Source organism: Sardina pilchardus, chromosome 23, assembly GCF_963854185.1.
Source record: "Sardina pilchardus chromosome 23, fSarPil1.1, whole genome shotgun sequence".
NCBI lineage: Eukaryota > Metazoa > Chordata > Actinopteri > Clupeiformes > Clupeidae > Sardina > Sardina pilchardus.
The window spans coordinates 14,616,163-14,638,215 of record NC_085016.1 but is presented as its reverse complement, the minus strand read 5'-3'; the positions used below and the strand labels follow the sequence as shown (position 1 = coordinate 14,638,215).

At 43.5% G+C, this 22,053-nt stretch overlaps 1 protein-coding gene and 1 pseudogene across 1 annotated transcript; one reads left to right on the top strand and one right to left on the bottom strand.

Moving 5' to 3' along the window:
- Nucleotides 1-339: 339 nt before the first annotated feature.
- LOC134071751 (uncharacterized) lies at nt 340-3,313 on the bottom strand (annotated as a pseudogene).
- An 8,011-nt stretch (nt 3,314-11,324) lies between these two features.
- On the top strand, nt 11,325-21,254 carry hsp90b1 (heat shock protein 90, beta (grp94), member 1). Its single transcript, XM_062527242.1, has 18 exons — nt 11,325-11,477; nt 12,773-12,875; nt 13,227-13,368; nt 13,795-13,911; nt 14,681-15,012; nt 15,431-15,542; nt 15,798-15,932; nt 16,396-16,512; nt 17,209-17,346; nt 17,438-17,515; nt 17,760-17,825; nt 17,965-18,234; nt 18,523-18,768; nt 19,332-19,468; nt 19,878-19,956; nt 20,114-20,269; nt 20,537-20,641; nt 20,933-21,254. The coding sequence occupies exons 1-18, from the start codon at nt 11,429-11,431 to the stop codon at nt 20,957-20,959; spliced, it is 2,409 nt and encodes an 802-aa protein (XP_062383226.1). The 5' UTR covers nt 11,325-11,428; the 3' UTR covers nt 20,960-21,254.
- Nucleotides 21,255-22,053: the final 799 nt, after the last annotated feature.

Genomic DNA, 22,053 nt, shown 5'->3' with positions numbered 1-22,053 from the left:
CAAGAAGACAAAATTATAAAATGATGCCATTTGTAATGGATGCCAGCTAAAAATCGGTATACAAAAATCGATGAAAATCATTTGCAGATGAAATGAGAATATGACCTTTTTTGTAAACAATTTCAGTGTGACAAGCAGTATGACACATAAATACCCCAGAAATGTTTCACTATCAAACAGTAAACTGAAGAGTGTGTGTTAGATGAAAGTCTCAATTTCAATTTGAAATTTGGAGAAAGAAAATCTAAACCGATACGATAATAATAACTCATAATAATAACAAAAGTCACAGGATGAGAAGACACACGTGTGCTTTCAGGATGGTTTGTGTTCTTTTCATCAGGGCAGAGTCAACAGAACTGGAATGGCGCCCAGATCCTTTCATAAAACATGGAGAGTTAGATTGAGCGCACTTTACTCTGAGACGTTCAATCATGGCCTTGTTCATAACAGGTTTGCGACATTTGCTATGATAGCATTCCAATTGAAGCTCTGATTCATTTAATCCATTTAAACGATCATGAAGTTCTTTTATGTAAATTTGTCCAAGAGACGTTCTTTGCAGCTGGCAAGTAGCTCCTTAAGCAAATCAACATTGTTCACAAGCTTGTTGTTTGAGATTTCACCCTCATTACAAATAATATACACAGCTTTTGTCAGACATGGCATAAAATATTTTTTTCTTCTTGTATCTTCTGCCTTAATCTTTACTATGTGATTCTCAAAGTTTCTTCGTGTTCCCTTTTAAAGATTTTCTCCTATCCTTCGGATTTGAAGAACAACCTTATTTAGAGAGCTAGAGGCCGAATTACTCCAAATACTCTGTATTTCCTCCTGGATGATGGTCTGCACTTGTTTGGCCGGTAATTGAATTATCTCATTTTGGATAGTAGGGCTTAGATATTTCACAGAGCCTTGTGGTCGCTCAACTATAGTTTTCTCAACACTGGGTCACCAGGCACACCGTCAGGCACATCAGAAGCATCTCCAAGGCCACCAGCATGGCCACCAGGCACAGGCACATTGCAGGAGACAGGACATGAACTTACCTTTCCTCCAACTGTCCCTACAGTACCTGTTCCCTTCCTACCCTTCCTGTGGCCTGACTGTCTGGTCTTACGCCTCTGCTTCTCTTTCTCCTGGCTTGCCTGAGCGGTTTCTTCTCTCTGCCCAGTTAATGCTTTTGGATGGCAGACCACATCTACACCCAGGACATGGCAAACAACGAGACCATTCAAACCCTACAAAAATAATTCCTTAGCAATGCAGGAAAACATTGCATAATGTAGCCTTCATCTTATACTCACCCTGTAGACCTCCTGAAATTGTGTCTGCGCCGTCATCTTTTTCACACCGCACACAGCCTGACAATTACAAAACACTTGTAAACATGTATGGCTTTGCTATCATACATTGTTGTCATGGTTGACATACGTTTTATTAAGTACAACTGCATATGAAAACAGAAGTCTAATAGCCTACCTCTGACCACAGCACAGGGTCACGGGCCTTGGAGGCAGAATGTGGCCCTCTGACCACAATCTGGGGGGTTACCCTTGGCATAGACCCTGGCCTTGACACAGTGGCTGGAGGTGGTGTTGGGGGGTTCAAGTGCTGATATGAAGCATACCAAAGAAGGTCCACCAACACAGGCATGCCTCCATCATCGCTTAGATGCACACCATCCCTTCACCACAGATGATCCTTATGGAGAGGGAGGTGCTCATTAATAGACCTACTGTATACCTCACTCCAAGGCGTGTAGCGACTCTGTGAAACTCAGCACGCATAAGTGCCTGATAGTCAGGGTGGGAAGTCAGCCGGGGTGGGAAGTCCAAAACAAAAACCTTGAAGGACAGAATTACAGGTATTACTGACAGATATCATTATTACTCCATGGATTTTCTGAGTACAGTCCAGTCACTATACCATAGAAACCTGTGCCGCAATCACGCCGGCGGCAATTTGCGAAGCGCTCCGCAAATAAACACAGACATGAGTGAAGCGCACCCTGCATTCCACAAATGGCCCGACATGAGTGCGACTGTTTTCAATTCAACTCCAAACACAGTTGTCGCACTTTGCCGCCCCCATTATTTAGGCTACATCACGATTCCGTTTTATTTGGTTAATAAAATCGACTGTTTATCCAATTATTGCGCTATGATAATATGCAATGCAAGGGACAGCAGAAATAGGTGCATATACCCAAATACACACACGCGCATAAAGCACACAGGTAACAGCCACACAAAAAAGACAAGGCTGCTGCTGTTAAAACTATGGTGGATGGATGCATCGCTTTTTATGGCTTTCATAATAATGCTTTCTCTAACATTGGTCTACTAACCTACATATTTTTTGGAAACATGTATGAAAATAATCATGAAAATACCACAGTCTAAAGCATACTTACCCTTGTCCAGCGGTGTAGTGCACTTAGGACAAGGCCCTCGAAATCTCTCCCGGCCTCCTCAATTGTTCGACTCCATGTAATATTATTGCATGGTGCCATTACACAAACAAGATCAGGAGTTTGTGGCAAAGTCACAGCCTGCAACTCCTGCTGGAGAGCCTTTGCAGCAGCTCCCGGCGTACTGTCGAACCCGAAGGTCAGACCGCTGACCGGCATGGTCACAAAACCATCTACCAAGCTCCGTAGATGGGAAGCCCCAAATACCATGAGAAACTAAAAAAAATACACACAATACACATGCAAAAGATACTGTAAGTCAATATCTCTCACAAGTTGTTAAAAAGGAGATAATTCTTTATCCGGCCAAAATCATTTCAAAATCATCCTAAATGTAATAGTCAGGCTCCAAAACCCCATCGTATCTTGATTATTTAGATTATAATTTCAATATTACTATAATACAATGATATTAGATTGTCGTTGCAAAAGTAAGGACAACCAGTACAAAGAAAGGAAGTTGAACATCTAACCAATGCAATCATTAAAAAGTGATTTTTCTCAGCATAAAAATGCATAAAACACAGAAGTATGATCCATAATACAAATAAAGTCCTTGGAGTTCTGAGTAAGCAGACTATAGTCAATATAATAGGCTATATTAGAGACAGAATGCGCTCATGCATTGTTGAGATGCGTTGATAAAGTGCATGACCAGAGGTAGTATAACGTCGCATGTCACCCTGATTGACATTGCATAACTTCATTTAAGTTAACTTAACTCACCTTTTTGTCTGGCGAGGGGTCTGGAATGACCGTCTTGTGGCAGTGACCGGTTAGCTCCGATCTTGGCCACTTCAGAGGACGGTGGCGATAACCTGTTCCATAGATTCCGTTCATTTTTTTTTTCCTGAAGCAAAAAGCGCAGAAAGGCATGCGCTATGACGCCTCGGAGCTTTAAATACTCCGCTGCTGCCAGCTCTTTTGGACTCTTGCCATTGGTTAGAACTTTCCCGCTTCTTGACCATTGACGTGAAATGACGGCTAAAATCGGCTACATTCCTTAGCGAGCCGTTGGGCACTGCAACTGAAAGAAATCTTTTCTGGTGTTCACAACTTGCAAAACTCACAGGCTTCTCTTTTATTTGTGCTTAAGCTGTATCAACTGCATCACTTGTATCACTTGCATCATGTGCAGGCTTTTTTTGTGCATCACTTGCATCATCTACTTTGATTGTACAAGCGCTAATGTTAGCAGTTATCAGATACGTACCCTCATAGTTATGAATGTACGAGGAAATGTACATTTTAAATCCCTTGTCCCTCTTACTCTTCGGGGTGCAGGACAGAGCACCTACGATCCTGTGGACGTCGCTGACGCTCACTGCCCCGGTAAATCCGCAAGACATCGGGAAAGTGAAAAGTAAGAACTGCTAGCGGCGGCTGCCAATCGACAGGCTCTTAACCGGAAGTTGGTCTGCCGACCCCGAATGGAATCGAACGTTCGCTCCGTCCATTGTGCACATAGCGAATGTCGGAATGAACGGCGGATACCCTAGGCTGAAGCTAAAGGGGGATTCACATATGTCGCTACTCGCCCATCGCTCCTCGCCTAAATTCTACTCGCTGGCAGAAAAAAAATACCTGCTGCCGGCGTCGGTACAGTCTATGCTGCAACCATGTCCGTTAACTGTCAATCATCTCTATTCTACATTCTGATTTGGTACTCGCTTCACTTTCATCGCTGAAAGTTAAAATTATTTTATCTCCGTACCCGCCCACATGGCATCACATCGCCTGTCCTGGCCACATTCCGCTAGAACACATTCACACTCCATTGACAGTTCTCGCTCAGAGATGGGCGAGTAGCGACGTATGTGAATGCGGCTTAAAAGTTGTATCGCCAGACTCACAGAATGGCTGGATGAACGGGAACAAGGTAAATATCGATTGTTTTGCTCGAGGGGAGGTGGGAAATTAGCATATTTCCAAAAATGGCGGAATATCCCTTTAAGGCCCAGTTATACTTGCTGCCTTAGTATGATGCATTTGCATCATGGCTGGTACGTGTATTCGGTTCCACATGACGACGCGAGGTAATAGGCTCGTTTGCGATGAGCTGCGGCTGACTTAGGCTGGCTTCATACGTCAACGAGAGCTTGAGATTCTTAGTGGGTGGGGCGACTATCACACCCAGCTGGTCCCGGACAGTCCACCGGAGCTGCCATGTGACTGAATTCACTCGCGGGAGATATCGCGGGATTTTGTATTAAATATAGTATAACTTTCATCTTTACTCATTAAAATGAGCATGATGACTGACAAAATAAATTGATATGATGTGTTTAAATAAACCACTGTTGTCATACAGCTAACAGGCCTGCATTGTAGCACATTAATTAAATATCAAGTGTTTTCCGTGTGTATCTATTTAACCAACAGCATAAAAATAGCAGAATATCCTCACTTTTTCAGTAGGCTAGCCTACCGCTGTTCCAGAAATCACAAATAAGAAGGTATCCCTTCCATTTCTGTTCATTTCAGCATATTCTAACGTAAGGAGCAAAGAATCTAGAATAGAGCAAGATGGATCACAGGGATAAGCTCCAGCGTTGTCCCAGACGTTGGCTGCAATGCAGTTCGCAATAAATGGATCGATCCATCTTGGTCGGTCCGCTCTAGTGTCTTTGGTAAGGAGGCAGAACGAGACACCTGTCATACTCCTCATGGGGAGATTCCTTCCAAACGGCCCTATCACGACTTGGAACTGACGTCATTGGGGTGGGTTTCAGCCTGTGCAGTTGCTGAAAAGTCAACTGCGCTGGCCCAACTAAGACACATGTCTCCCGGGATATTTTAGGACATGTGACATGATGTCATGGTAGTAACTCCCACCGCGACTGTAAGAAGTCGGACATGATTTCTAACCAGTTTCAGAGAATGTCTAATAAGGGGAGAAGGACCACTTGCTAAATACTTCCGCATGGTACTGCAACTAGAGGGCGATCGCGAGCAAGTGATGAATGAATGGGTAGCAATGGAGCTGAACCCCCCAATACCACATTTGTCTTTATATCATTTTTTCTCCTGAAATTGCATTAATGCATGCGATGCAGGATAACTTGACTTGACAATTAGCTGACCAATGCAATTTTCAATATGTGTTGTTATTCCTAAAAACCCTTTCAAAGTTTTCATGTCACGTGACACAAAAGCGAACCACTTTACGGCCATAGACCTGAAAGAAGGTTCAGCTTCACGACGTCGTCGTAATTGGTCGCGATTTCTCGCTGACCAATCAGCATCCATGAGCTAAATGCTAGCATGTTACACGGAAAGCGGCCCATCCTATGAAAAGCAGAAAGGACATGAGTGACGACAATGTACATTAAGAAATGAAGTTGTCAACTGTGAAAAAAACGAGTTTTAGCTGCTTAGCTCCATAGACCACGATTCATTTATCACTTGCTCGGCAGCGCCCCTAGCGGAATTTCAACAGATTGCATGAACAATCCGGTACAATGGAGTTAATAGAAAGTGGACCGGCTCTCCCTAAAGGGGCTCTGCCAGTTTGCATTTTGTCTGTCCCAGTATGCACTGTGTTTAACCCAGCATGCATCACATCAAGTCAGATCTGCGCAGATTTTCGAGAAGTCAAACGCACCTATCAAGTCAGATCTGCGCAGATGTTCGAGAAGTCAAACGCACCTAATGTGACACGTGCGCTAGATGCAAAGACATGCAGTATCATGTATGTTTGGCCACATTTCATACAGCAAGTATGTTGACAGGACTGTGCAAGTTGCATTCGCGTACGCCTGGTCTAACAGCAAGTATAACTGAGCCTTGTAATGAGACGGGATGCGCTTTGCCGCGTATACAACACCAGGTGCACTATGTTTTCACTTCCTTTGACATGATCTTAGTGCCATACAGGGGGGCATTGCCATGGATGCACTGGTCAGTGGGAGACCTTGTATTCAAACCTGGCAGAAACCAGGATCCTAGCAGCAGAGTTCTGAATGTACTGTATAGGGCAGAATAGCACTGATGGCCGATGATGACACGATTTCAGGCTGATTTTGCCATGATTTTGTCGTAGCCGATAACTTTCCAGTGTTGTGCCTGAATATTAGGCTGGGTGAACCCTGCCTGACCTTCCGGCGGATTTGGATTTTGCCCAGCAGCTCAGGCTGGAAACCTGCACATCTATCTCCCCTGCTTCCTCTGTCCACAACATTTGGCTCCAATCACAAACTAGCTTATCCAAAAAATGCACCGGATCGTTGGTCTGATTGGTTGAAGGATTATCCAAGCGTACTGAGTCATTTGAACGATGCCAATAGAGCTCGCCATGCAGTCCCGCCCCTCCTCCGAGAGAGCACGCCTCTCGTGCAGTAGAAATAAAGCGCAGACTCCCCATACCAATGATCAATCTTAAAAGATTGAGCTTAGTATGGTGATAGCCAGACTACCTGAATATGTAAAGTTGGGAATGATGCCAAAGGAGGATCGCGCCTTGTGATGTGACATATCCAATGACCCGAGATTTATTGTCTGTGACGTTCCATGACCAAAAGTCTAGCATATTAGAATTTTTGAGAAATCTCAGGAGTCGTAGGACAGTCACCAGTTTGACATTGTCAATCGTAAAAGACCATTATGGAAGACAAATAAATGTGTAATCTTCATATGCCATGAGGGCAGGTACTACCCCGCACTAACCTGCATGTGGAAATACAGATATGCTATCAGAGAGGTGATAGATAAGAACTGTGTGGCAGACAGATTTGTGTACATAGCGTTTTTGTGAATTTGTGTTTGTGTGTGTTGGGAAGTGTAGAGGTGTAGAGAACAGTGTGTAATGGGCATTCCAGGTCAGATATTTCAATTCAATTTCAATTTCAATTTGATTTCACTTAGAGCACCAAAACATTACACGTCTCATGGCGCTTTACAGAATGTTAAACAAGATATGAGTGTCTTGCCGTTCATCTGTGATCAGGGCTTGTGGGGGCTAAATGCAAGTAAACACAGTTTATCCACCTCTGAAATTCCAGAAATAGAGTTTATCCACCTCTCAAAAGAGTTTATTCACCAATTGCAGCTTTTAACATTGAAAAAACACTGTATTATCCACATTCACGATATGTACAATCATCAACACTCTAGGAACCATTTAATACCACAGGTATTGTTATAACACCGGACAATACTCAGTTTATTTAGTGAACAGAACAAATATGTAGGACAGTTTAAAAGGGCAGCACCTTACCCCTGATTGGGTGTGGCTTCAGCAGTCAGCAGACCTGCCCACTGTATTTGAAAGCAGTGAGCGGTTAATGACACTTTCTGTGCTAGTATGACTTCAAGCATAATATAAATATTATTTATTCTTTGTTTAAAGGATCTTTAAACATAATTGATCATTTTGTTGAGGCTCACCAGAGGAGCCAAACATGCAGAACTGTATTTTAATTTGCCCCTTGGTTGTGGTTTAGCTTGACTGGGTAGGCTCTCTATACACTAATCCAGCGAAACACGGAAGTAACACAGCGCCGCCATTACTGCGTGGCTGGCTGCAAAGAAATTAGTCCCTTGGTTCCATAGGCGGCTGTTGCAGAGGTTAGCTGTCATTAATACACGTCTTAATACCTTATGTTGTTAATAAATTACCTTCATCGGTAAGTTTTGGCACAGTCTGACATCATTGATCCAATGTTCCCTTTCACCTGACATTTTCTTTCATGAGCGGGATCTCTTGTTAGACATTCTTTGACAGGATGCTTTCATTGAAAAGTGCAGGCAAGTGTCACTCGTCACACTCGCAGGCACGCAGTAATGACGATATTCAAGATGGCAGCGCCCATAAAGTTCACGCTGGATTAGTGTATATACCAGGGGAATCTACATTGTAATGTCAACATATTCCAGTAGGTGGCGGTAGTCTTTCTAGATTTACAGGTGATGCCATACAACTTGGCTCAGCTCGTGTCACAAAACAAAGAAATGGTACAAGACGTTGTACCATTTCCTCTCAATGACACTGCCATTGTCAACAGCTTTATTCTGCATAAAGAGTTTGCAAAGGCTCACAGAGAAGACCCTCTTACACAGAAAATCTTAAGGGAAACACTGCAACTTCAACTGGCAGACATCTGAAACACCTTAGTGCGTGGTTCAATCTTTTCCACAGAAGCAAATAGAAGGGGATTGACATGTCACAGGCTCTCTGGAAAGATCCAGGCAAGTAAATAAATCTCCTGCTCACTGCACTAGTTCAACGTGGCATTGTGCTTAGTGTCAACGTGTACCTGTATCAAGGACTGGCATGATAAGGGTCATCACACTAAAAGCGTACGAAAGTATACTGAGTGCTTAAGGTCTGGCCTGAATATATGAGATGTGTGTTCCCACTTCAGACAAACTCATCTGATCGTGAAATGGCTGATTTTGTGTGTGTGGGTTACCGCGTGTGTGGAGAGTGTGTGGCTAGCAGTCATTGGGTCCACCTCATCTAGCAGTAGTAGGATGGATTTGAGGCTAGCGGTCGCAGGCAGTGTGGGTCATCTGGGGGAGTGGCCACAGCTCCTGTTGGTCATCCCAACATTCCACCCACTCTGGCAGAGATTCTAGAATCAGTCACAATGAGTGAGTATGGGACAGTCATAGCCTACAACTATAAACAATTTGTAACTATACACTCAATACTCCAAAATACAAAAAGAAACACACCAAGTTCAGTATACTGTAGGTGCCACATGTCACTGGGATCAGCTGCTTCTTAATAAGTATACACCTGTTTATTTGTGTTTTCACACATACGCAACATGCACACAGAGAGAAAGAGAGAGAGAAAAATCCCAGTCTCTCACAGGAAATATTTGAATGATTGTGTATGTGGTTGGCCTTTTTCACCGCAGCTCACTAAAACCTGAGTGCCTGAGCAACTATGAGACGTCCCTTCTGCTCACACTGAGCCCACAGACGTGGGACACCACCAACACCACAGGGGCCGCAACATCTCTTCCCAGCAAGCAGCAAAGTGGACTTCTCTGATGGCCTGATGTCAACAAAGGTAGGTACTATTATCATTTATATATTCAGCATTAGGACAGACACTTACTGATAAAATGAAGTACATAATCTTTCACAGCGTGAAGCTTTCATTGAATTTAGCTTTTGTTAATCTTCACCAATTATGTTTTTCATTTCAACTTCAGAAGTTCCACATGGTTCTTTCTTCTCTGGTTTGTCAAGATGGATGACAGCACCAGGGGACACAAACGTGTTGAGTGTATTCATGACTGTCATGGCGTAGTGCATGGTCAATTAGCCTACTTAATGTGCCATTCATGATGTCAGTGTTCAAGGATACCATCAAGATCTAACCCCCCCCCCCCCCCCCCCCACACTTTCAAGTTGCTGTTCGGGTAAGAACACTGCCCATCCGAAATCAACATAGAAAAGAGCTGCTATGCCAACCAAAGTTGAATATTTTAACATCAGAGAACACAGTGCAATACTCAATTCTATGTTCTCTTTAAAACGTTAAATTCACTTATAGTTATGCCCCTTGGCAGTTGTAGCCTATGTGAATGGAATGTCCCCAGACCCATTCTCAATCTCAATTGAGATTTGAGAATCAGTCTGGTGTCACGAGGCTTTGCCCCTGAGGAACTGGGCCTAAAAAAAACAGACTTTCGGGCTCCTCATAATGACTGGGTTTGCGTATTGTATTCTTAGCCCAGATCTCTCTCTATCTCTCTCTCTCTCTCTCTCTCTCTCTCTCTCTCTCTCTCTCATCCATCCATCCAGCTCTTCCCTTCACCCTACACTTTATAAATCACCTGCTCTTTCTCCAGAGACACTGCTGCTGATGCCAAGACAGGTGTGAAACCTTGTCATGGACAGGGGCCATAAGCTTTGTCCCAGAACACACTTCGGAAGTCTGTTGCTTAAGTCAGTCTAGTCTCCAGCTGTTGGACTTGGTTTTGGGGTGGCGGTTAATGCTTGGCATTCAGTAATTTCCGGGTTTGAAACTTGTGCCTTGTGCCTGACACAGCTGGTCCAGGGCATTGGAGCACTTCAGGTAGGCCCACTGATTCCAGCAGGTCCCTCAGGACAGCGCACAGGTATGCCACCTGGAGGATTGCTCTCAGGTGCAGAGATGTTCACTTCCCCAAAGGCTCACCCTTTGTCATGGCAACCTGCTCAGGCTTTCCCCCAGATCGGCGATGCACAATAGTATGAGTGTAATAGTAATAGTATGAGTGTGACGAAGTGTGTGTGTGTGTGTGTGTGTGTGTGTGTGTGTGAGAGAGAGGTGATGAACAGGTTAATGATTGAGGTCTACAAAATGTGAGATGTGAGTAGGCTAATACAGTAACAGTAAGCAAACACGACCAACACACTTTATAATCCTGCTATCATCTGACACGTGTTGAGATGGGTCTAATTCTCAGCAGGCGATTCAGGATACAGATGATGAACAATTAAATGTCAAACTCAGTGTACGCTATGCAACATACTCTCCGCTTTCAAAATCCTACCAATCATGCAATGCATGACTCCTTAACTCTTTTAAAATGTCTTCATTTCATTGAATGATAAAATGCATGTTTTTGACCTTGGTTTGGAGAAATGTACAAGACAAGCAACCGCATAGCAACAGTTATCAGAGCGGTAGTCAAGGTAAACGTCTTGAATCTCCCGGATGTATGACCGGCCTGTCAGAAAACGTTCACGCTCGACATCCACATCATCCAATGAAATCCAGCCACGATTTTCGGGTGTTAAATCGGACATGTAAGGCCACGATTGGAAGACGTATGCCGGTGATCGCTCTTCTATTGGTTCTGTGTTGTGCGTGGGTAACAGCGATTGGTCAGCTAAGGTAGTCCGCCTCCATCAAACTAGTCCTTTCATAAAGTCGACTACAGATCGGCCATCCACGCAGTTCCCATCCGAAGGACTGTAAAAGGCAGCCTGAAGTGATCATTTTATTTCATCAAAATGAAACGTTTATGGATCTTAGGTCTTCTATGTGCTCTTCTTGCCTTCAGTAAGTAATGTTAGCTGATCTTAGTTATTAATTTTGGAGTTTGCTACCTAACGTAAACCTCACATTTTATTTGCAGACCCTCATGACTTACGCCGGGTTTCTTTCATTCCTGCGGTTTGAACTTGAATTGTGGCTAGTAAGCTAACGTTATGAATAATGCATTTGTTGTTAAATTGACAGATAACGTTGTTATTCAATTGTTTTGCTGATTAGATGAGTCAGTTCAATTTCATTTGATTGAATAGCTCATTACTGTGCCATCTATTGCAGAACGTTAACGTTGTAGAATACTAGGTGGATGTGATTGCTTGCAGGCAAGACAGATCAATTTTGCTTCTCGAAGTTTCCTCTTTAATAATCTGAGGTAACGTGAACTTGGATGCTGGATGATGTTATTGGTAACCCAACGGCTTTCCACGTGTGATCTTTGACATAACTGCAAAGTGTATAGGCCAATTCTCGGCGTGCAATTTAGCCTTCTGTACAACAGAATAACGCAGGATTTTGCATACGGATATGTTGGAGCTAGGTTTTCCGGGAACTTGGCTGACCTGCTAACGTAAAGTTAGCAGCTAACGTTAACGTCGCCAGTAACGTTAAGTCATAAACGCGGACCAACGTTAGCTCGCTTTCTATGTTGACTGAGGTAACGATATAACAATGCACGTCTCAGCATTACATTATTCGCCACTCTGTGCTAAACATAGCAACGTTAGGATACAACTTCAAACTAAACGTACCTCAACGTCCTGGCCTCCCATGCCCCTTCACAACGCGCGAGATGAATTTCCTTTTCCTCTCAAGAAAAAGCAGCCCCTGACAAACGGCGGACGGCAGCGTTAGTTCGTCTTCCATCTAACGTTAGGCCTTAACTAGCTAGGTGTGTGAGGTGGAGTAAAGCTTCCGTCGGTTGTTATCTTTATCATCAGCTAAATTGAACAAGACACGAATAAATATGTTTATCTGACATTAATGTTTAAATAAATAAATAAATAACAAAAGTCTATGGTGGCAACGTGACAACACCAAGGAACTAATTTCTAATCTGATCAAATGATTTCATCAACCTCAAAAGCCTAAATTAGCCCTGCTACTTTTATTACCCCAACAGGTCATCACAAGGGTTTAATTAGAGTTGTGTCTTTATTAGATTGTGTAGTATCCGAATAACTGGAAATTGCCCTTCAGGTGGAGAATCTGTGTGTAGTTGTCCAACTTTGGGTGGGCATTTGATATCACTTTAAACTGCATAAGTTATTATTTGTGTTTGTAAAATAAATTCTTTATCTTTGCAGCATCTGTGCGGGCAGAGGATGATCTGGACATTGATGGAACTGTGGAGGACGATCTTGGCAAAAGCAGAGATGGTTCCAAGACAGATGATGAAGTTGTACAGAGGTGTGTGTGTGTGTGTGTGTGTGTGCACGTACTTGCTCAGATGAGCCGAAAGTAACAGCCATATAAGACCACTGTTGCTCTCCATTGCTTTTTCCAAAACAGAACATCTAATTTTAGGTTAACTTCCCACTGGTCTGGTGCCAAAAAGATCTGATGCTGCAGTTGTTCCTTACACCTCTTATGACTTGATGCAGTTCTGTTCCTCTCATGGGACTGCTGTAAACCTCCCACATCGTAACTGAACTGTCTTGACTTGCATCAGGCCTCCTAGGACAGGGGGGTTAAGATTAGTCTATTGGGAATTGCATCACATCTGTGCCTTTACCCTATCTTCCATTTTGTTTCCATCAGGGAGGAAGAAGCTATTCAACTGGATGGATTGAACGCAGCACAGATTAAGGAAATTCGAGATAAGTCGGAAAAGCATGTATTCCAAGCTGAGGTCAACCGCATGATGAAGCTCATCATCAACTCCCTGTACAAGAATAAGGAGGTGAGTGACGCACCTGTGACCTGATGCAGGTGCTGTGTTTGTTCAAACGCCTGCAAACTTACTGTGAGTTAAAAATGGCGAAAAAGCAACCCTGGGGAGGAACAACGCACTATGTCAAAGATTGTTGTTGTGCTTCCGTGGTTCACTGTGTCTCTCTGATGTGCTATATCCGGCAGTGAAGACTGCAGTATAATATGAGTGCACCAGTATTTCTTTGGCCTCAACATGGCTGTCATCTAGCGCGTTAAAATTATTATTTGATGTGCAACCGTCTCAGTGCTGGTGTTACTCTGAGAGAGTAACAGCTAGCTGTTGAGTATATGACTACTGTGATCATCACACTGTCACATGACTAGGTAGTAACATTCATTGTATTGAGTAACTTTTCACTCTCCCTTTCCCCCTCCCCCTGTCTTGCTGACTCAGATCTTCTTGAGGGAGCTCATCTCCAACGCTTCTGACGCCCTGGACAAGATCCGCTTGCTCTCGCTGACCAATGACGATGCCTTGGCTGGCAATGAAGAACTGACCGTGAAAATTAAGGTTTGCATGGTGTTCTTGCCCTCTCGACACATGTCAACTTTCATATTTTCCTGCTAGACAGCAAGCCAGTATGTACACCTGCAGCATGGAAATAGGCGTTTTGACTTTACATATATTTTGCAAAAAGTCTGGTATCTTTTGGCCATTGCCCTGTCCAAATAGATATGTGACACAGAGGGCCAAATGTGAGGCATTTGCTGTAGTGGATACTGTAGGCTTTCTGTCAAAACATGATGACCTAGTTGTCACTATCACAGAGATATTTGTTTGGCAGGTCCTTGTTCGGAAGTCACAGATAGATAATATCCATTTTTAATGACTCGGCACAGTCTTGTGTTATGACTGTAAAGGTCACCTGTCAAAAGCGACAATGATAAGGAAATATGTCCTGATATTTTGACTGCAGATTATTTAAGTAATATTCAAACTATATGAATTCCCTTTGCATTTTTAGAGAAGAAAGATAAAGGACTCTCTCACTTCAGGCAAGAAAGGGCATCCAGACAACTCTGTGGAGTGATGTGTAAAAAGCAAATAGAGTTGAAAAGAAATAAATAGACAAATGTAACATTTAAAATGCAAATCAGAACGAAAGTAGTTTGAGAGAGATATAAATTGGGGGACACTAACCATCCTGGCAGCCATTCTTAGCAGTTTGGGGAAGAGAATACGCATGGAACATGAACATACAAATGAAATTTGGGTGGCATTACATTGGGATGCTTGGAGACATTCTAAACCTTAACCTTCCTGTTTGTGCTCTCGCCAGGCTGACAAGGAGAAGAACCTGCTCCACGTCACCGACACGGGCCTCGGCATGACCAAAGAGGATCTGGTGAAGAACCTGGGAACCATCGCCAAGTCCGGCACCAGCGAGTTCCTCAACAAGATGAGCGATATGCAGACGGAGGGCCAGTCCACGTCCGAGTTGATCGGCCAGTTCGGCGTGGGCTTCTACTCCGCCTTCCTGGTAGCCGACAAGGTCATCGTCACATCCAAGCACAACAACGGCACACAGCACATCTGGGAGTCGGACTCCAACGAGTTTTCAGTCATCGAGGACCCGCGCGGGGACACCCTGGGGCGTGGAACTACCATCACGTAAGTGCAACAGGACTCGGGACTTTGCCATAAGGTTTTGAATCAGTGCACTTAAGTAGCCGTGAAGGGATTAGTGAAAGGTCTGTATGTGTGATGGTTGTCTATAAATGGTAAGGTCACATTACTGCTTATGAAGGCAGAACCTGTGAGCAGAATGTCCGGTGCCTGGAGAGAATGCCTCGACTAATGTGATTCTGAAAAGAACTGGGGAGATTAGCATTCAGGTTTTTCTGTCTCTTAACAGTTTTGATTCTGGGGTTACTTAAAACAGGGTTTACTTAAAATAAGTGCGTAATGTATCTAATGTTATCTAATTTAATAACATTGATCATTCAAGGATATTTCTATACGATTATAACGTTATGGTTTGATTAAAGAGGGTATTTTAAAGCCTGTGATTTTTGTCTTTCTTCACCAGTCTTGTGATGAAGGAGGAGGCCACTGATTACCTGGAGCTGGAGACCATTAAGAACCTGGTCAGGAAGTACTCCCAGTTCATCAACTTCCCCATCTACGTCTGGAGCAGCAAGGTACATTCAACATCTGCACGCATGGACATACACATGGACTGTTGCTGGATACCAAGGAATTTCAAGCCACTGTTGGTGGTTGAAATAAATAATGTTTTGATCATTGTGTTGATCAAAACATTTGAAATTTGATCAGAGTGTTTAGCAGAAAAAAGCAAATTAACAAGTACGTTTCAAATTGTTGCATTTTGCAACAATGAAATTCATGGTTGTCACTCATCTAATTTGGTCTTTGCTCTTCCCTCCTCCGCCCAGACGGAAACGGTAGAGGAGCCCATCGACGAGGATGACGAGGCTGCCAAGGAGGAAGCCAAAGACGAGGACGCCACTGAGGATGAGGCCGACGTGGAAGAGGAAGAGGAGAAGGAGGACAAGCCCAAGACCAAGAAGGTAAAACCCCAGGCCAAGGCCCGCTTCTGGAGACTGCTCAAGCTCACAATTGCTCATAGGAAAAATAAATAAGACCGAAGTGCAGAGACATAGTAGGATAGTAGGAGGGATTGAGAATACATTCAGATATATTCTGTCAGGCAGAGAGTGTGATCATTTGAATGTGATTCATAGTACACTAAAGTACTTCCAACGGAATCAACGGCTTGTTTATGCTGCTGCATAAAGTAATACAGTTGGATAGAGTATAGTGAAAGCAAGTTGACTTTTGGACCTGTAGTATTTATTTACTGCCGTCCATGTGCTTATCTTGATCAAGATCAGTATAAGCCAAACTTATTCTTTATCTAGGTCCCTCAGTTTTGTGCCTAGTATCTGTATTTTGCTCTTTCACTCATTCGGTCACCTTCTCTGGGTTTTTTTTTTTCCTTTTGGACGATCTCTCACACTCACTCTTTTCCAGGTGGAGAAGACTGTGTGGGACTGGGAGCTGATGAACGACATTAAGCCCATCTGGCAGCGACCAGCTAGAGAGGTGGAGGAGGACGAGTACAAGGCCTTCTACAAGACGTTCTCCAAGGTGAGACAACAACCAGATGGACCCTAGCGTTAGGACTACTTATTGCCACTAACATATGAATATGACATGCATACAGCTGTAAATGACTAAAGCCACCATAATTCACCGATTAAAATATTGTTATAAGTAGTACCACAATATAGTGACGTACATTATATATATTCATACTGGCACAGCTCTTGTCATACAATATATTAAGAAACCATGAAAAGTCTTCCTTGCAGTAGGCAAATAAGACTCATTTAGCGGACACTTTTCTCCAAATAAACGAGGATGGCAATTCAAGCTTCAGAGCAAAAGGCCTTAGAGTAACACTACTGCCTTTTCATATAGCACAAGATAATCGGATAGTGATCGTGTAGACTAAATGCACTATGCCTGAATTCAAGCGTGCGCTGATACGTTTAAGATTTAGAAAATAGGCAATTACACTACAGTTTATATGACTTCCTCGGGCACAGATATTTTCCTTGCTTTATGTTCTGTAGACGTCTAGAAGTAATCCAAGTGACATGTGGCTGATGCATCCCCTCAGTGGAACATTAGATGTGTTTCTACAGAAATATTGTTATTGTCAGCTACGGTACATGACTCAAACTAGGAACGTGCTAAATCTGAACTATAATATCCAGTTGGCAAAGCATCAGGCACTGATTTTGTTTTAGTCTTATCAAGTTCATGTGTTCCTGTTTAAAGGACACAGACGAGCCCCTTGGCCACATCCACTTCACTGCTGAGGGAGAGGTCACGTTCAAGTCCATCCTGTTCGTGCCTGCTGCTGCTCCTCGTGGCCTGTTTGATGAATATGGCTCCAAGAAGAATGACTTCATCAAGGTACACACACACACACACACACCACACACACATATGCAGCTGTTTGTTTGGTTGTTGTTTTGTGTAACATGCTTTCAATGTCTCTCCACAGCTGTTTGTGCGCAGGGTGTTCATCACTGATGATTTCCACGACATGATGCCCAAGTACCTCAACTTTGTCAGGGGTGTGGTAAGTACAGTTGTGTTCTACTGCATTATGCCTTATAGTCACTTCCTGAGTTGACTGAGGTCCTGAGTTTACATTTGTATGTGCCTTAACCAGCAGTGCCTTCACTATGTGGGGATACATTTTAAATGAAATTCTGCTATCTAATGAATTTTGTATTGCCGACATTTTGCATTTCCGATTGCAATCGTTACAGTTGGCATAGCACTTCTACAAGGATATCTAATTCTGTCTATTCTCATGTCAGGTGGACTCTGATGACCTGCCCCTCAATGTCTCCAGGGAGACCCTGCAGCAGCACAAACTGCTGAAGGTAAGACTCGTTCAGAATGATCAGCAACAACGATGTGTCTGACTTGCAGGCTTCCGACTGACACAAGTGGTCTCTAGCTCCGTATTTGCATATGGAGCATTTGGCAGTTTTAACCGACCCTTTCCAATCGCCTCCGCAGGTCATCCGCAAGAAACTGGTGCGCAAGACCCTGGACATGATCAAGAAGATTGCCGAGGAGGTGTACAACGACAAGTTCTGGAAGGAGTTTGGCACCAACATAAAGCTTGGCGTGATCGAGGACCACTCCAACCGCACACGTCTGGCCAAGCTGCTTCGCTTCCAGACGTCCAACAGCGAGACGGTCCCGGCCAGCCTGGAGCAGTACGTGGAGAGGATGAAGGAGAAGCAGGACAAGATCTACTTCATGGCTGCCACCAGCAGGAAGGAGGTATGGCCAGCCTGGAGTGTCAAAAAGATTGTGGTTGTTGTGTTTTGTGTGGTGTGTGGTGTTTTTTTGGTGTCATTAGTAGTGAATGCATTGGGCCTTTGATTAATTTCAATTTTTTCAAATAATGACCAATATCAACACTTGAGCCACAAAGTAGAGGTTCTTTTATCTGATAATTTGTGAAGCACTTTGAATTTCCAATGTTTTAATGAAAAGCATCAGCTAAATATTCGGTTCACTTTTACCTTCTCCTAATGTAACCTAAGTGATGTTTCCTGTCCACCCCAGGCCGAGTCTTCTCCCTTCGTTGAGCGGCTGCTGAAGAAGGGCTATGAGGTGATCTTTCTGACGGAGCCCGTGGACGAGTACTGCATCCAGGCGCTGCCCGAGTTTGACGGCAAGCGCTTCCAGAACGTGGCCAAAGAAGGCATCAACTTCAACGAGACCGACAAGGCCAAGGAGAAGCGTGAGAGCCTGGAGAAGGAGTTTGAGCCCCTCACCACCTGGATGAAGGACAACGCCCTCAAGGACAAGGTAGATTCTACACTAGATGTTGCACATAACACTTGCTGTCACTGACATGAGGCAGTTGCTTAACTGGAGATACAAATTAAGGATTGTATTTGACGTCATGGCAATTTGCTAACTAGCCACCACATTCTGTGCACTACCCATTTTTGGCCAAAGTATGGCAATCTTCTCTTATGTGTGGAAACTGTACAGAAAGAAATTGGCCTGTGAATAGGCAGAACCAACACATTTATTTCTCATATTTCAGAATGACTTTATACATTACCCCATGTTTTGAGACTAATGAATTACCTTGTAGTTGACCCCTTTGCTCGCATAAAGCCCAATTCACACCAAAGATTCCCGACGCGACGAGACGGAGTTGCAGCGGTGTGAATTAGAAGTTGCACATAGTTGCAGAGCACGTTGAGTCGCAGTCGCAAGGTTTTAGAACGTCGCGGCTTGTCTCGTCGGGAATCTTTGGTCTGAACCCTACTTAAGAGGTGCAGCCTACCATAGATCATGAGGTCATGTTGGATAGATAGAATGACTGACCACTGACCACTCTCCTCACACGTCTGTTGCAGATTGAGAAGGCGGTGCTGTCCCAGAGACTGACCAACTCACCCTGTGCTCTGGTGGCAAGTCAGTACGGCTGGTCTGGAAACATGGAGCGCATCATGAAGGCCCAGGCCTACCAGACTGGCAAAGACATTTCCACAAAGTATGTTAAGCTAGCGGACAATCTTAAGAGTTATAGGCATGAAGATTTAGATCAGTCTTTACGCATTTTGGAAGTGGAAGTTAGTTTGCATTGTTTGAATTTAATACATAACATTTAGTGATTTTTAACAAATAACTATGATGCATTATAAAGTTTACAGTTAGCCAATTAAAGTGGACAGTGCCACAAAGTATACAATATATGAACATGTTAAAACACATTTTAATCAGTACGTGAACAATTACAATAGCAGTGAGTAGCTCTGTTGGTACAGTAGTCAATGTTGAATAGTGTGGGGGTTTTTTCACAGCTGATGGTTCTTATGCTGAGTTTGTACAGGGTTCTGTGTGTTGGATGCTCTCTTCTATAACACAGAGAGCTGACTGTCTGTTATCTTTTTCTTCCCCAGCTATTATGCAAGCCAGAAGAAAACCTTAGAAATCAACCCCAAACATCCCCTGATTAAACAGATGCTGAAAAGAGTAAACGTAAGTAAATATATTTCCCCATCATGTGAATGCTGTTAGCCTTAACTGAGTTTGGTTTTATTTAGCTGCCCTTTAAACAGTAGGGATGGGTTTTAACTCATTTGATTTCTTTCTTTCTTTCTTTCTTTCTTTCTTTCTTTCTTTCTTTCTTTCTTAGGCTGATGGCGAAGATCAGACGGCAGCAGATCTGGCGGTGGTTCTATTTGAGACAGCGACCCTGCGCTCGGGCTACCAGCTGGCCGACACCAAAGCCTACGGCGAACGCATCGAGAGAATGCTAAGACTAAGCATGAATGTCGACCTCGCCGAAGAGGTACAGACGCACGCACACATGCAGGAACACTTTTATTTGGATTTACAAGATTAGAAAAATTATGATTGATCTAAGTATTGTTTGACGTTATATTATCCAAAATGTAAAAACACTGTTGGATATCCACCTTCTGGATAAAAGTAACAGAACCATCTCCACACATGCACATGCAAGCTATGAACTTGCTATCTGGCGTACTATATGTACACGCACTATAGTTACTATGGAAACGAAGGTGAAGTGTGTGACGTACCTGTTTGTGTCCAGGTGGAGGAAGAGCCTGAGGAGGAGCCAGAGGAGGAGCCTGAGGAGGCAGCCGATGAAGATGCTGAAGACATAGACGCTGAGGATGACGAGACAGAAAAGGATACAGTGAGTCTTTTTCTCTCTCTTTCTCTCTCTCACACACACACACACACACACACACACAGCTCCCTTAGTATGTCCTCACTGGGCCTTGTCCTGCCTGAATGGCCAGGAAGGGTTGTTTACTCGCTGTAAAGCTGACTGAGCTTAGCTTGGCCTTCAAATTAATGGCAAGGAACTTAAAACCATTCACTCCCTTTCTACTGCCCTCTAGTGGGGACTGTTTCCAACAACACTTTGATGTCAGCAAAACGACCTACGACTAAACCTTTTGTGTTTCTTCTGTTTTCTCCCCAGGCCTCCACAGAGAAGGACGAGCTCTGAGAGATTGTGAACAACTGACTGGGGCAGGGTTTGAAATGAATTGGGTGGGGGCAGGACTATGTGTGTCACCTTGACGACTGATCTTCTCTGCCATGGGGGGGTGAATGATGAAAGGGGATTGGACAGGGTTGTGAGAAAGGGGGAGGGTTTTTTAGGCACTGCTTGTGTTTGAAATTGTGTTTTCTTTTTGTTTTTTACATTCCTCATGACTGTAAATTTGTTAATATTTAACGGAGCTGGTTATGGAGTTCTGAATTCCTGTCACGTGAACCATTAAATGTTTGCGAAAAGGGAACGTTGGTGTAACTTGGTAATTTGTTGGTCTGTCTCTAGTATTTATTGAAAGATAGTGTTATAACAACACATTTATATAGCACCAAAAGTGCTTTACAGTGAAGGGGGGAACTTCACTAACCAATGATATTACATGAACCAAGTACATTAAACAGTTATGGTTATCAGGATTGTATTGAGGTGTTCTGTGACTTTCCTATGTGACTATCTGTCCTCAGATACTAGTATTAAATTATTCTCATGAATAAGGGAGTAATAAATCGATCTACTAGGTTTAACCATAAATATCTTGATGAGAGCTCGATTAACATGAGGTACAGTCCTTAATTAACCTGATTTATGCCAGATCCTGTAGCTCGCTGTCTGCTTCACACAAGGATCTGGGACTTCTCGATAGGAGATGTATTTATGAAGGCGGGTCCTTGTAAAACATCCTCGCATGTGATTTGATAAACCACTTGCCTGTTATCTTGAATGACGTGCTAGGCTTCTTCAAGCTCTTGCCAAACCCGGTCGGAAGAAGAGTAAAAACATCCTTGCCACCAATAAATGTCTTCAAAACTATTCTCTGTTAATCTTTTAAAGAATGAATACTCGTTAGATTCGACAAAACGGTTGAAATAGCAGAATCAATGTCAGCACAAGACTCCTCGCTGCGTGCCGCCATTGTTATTTGAATCAAACACTCGCTTCGGCGCTCCTGATTGGTTGCTCATTTTTTGATCACTGGCAGGGGTTTGGATTGCCCTCCCGTCCAGACCCTTGTGTGGAGCTCAGCGAAACGCCTCTGGTGGAGCATG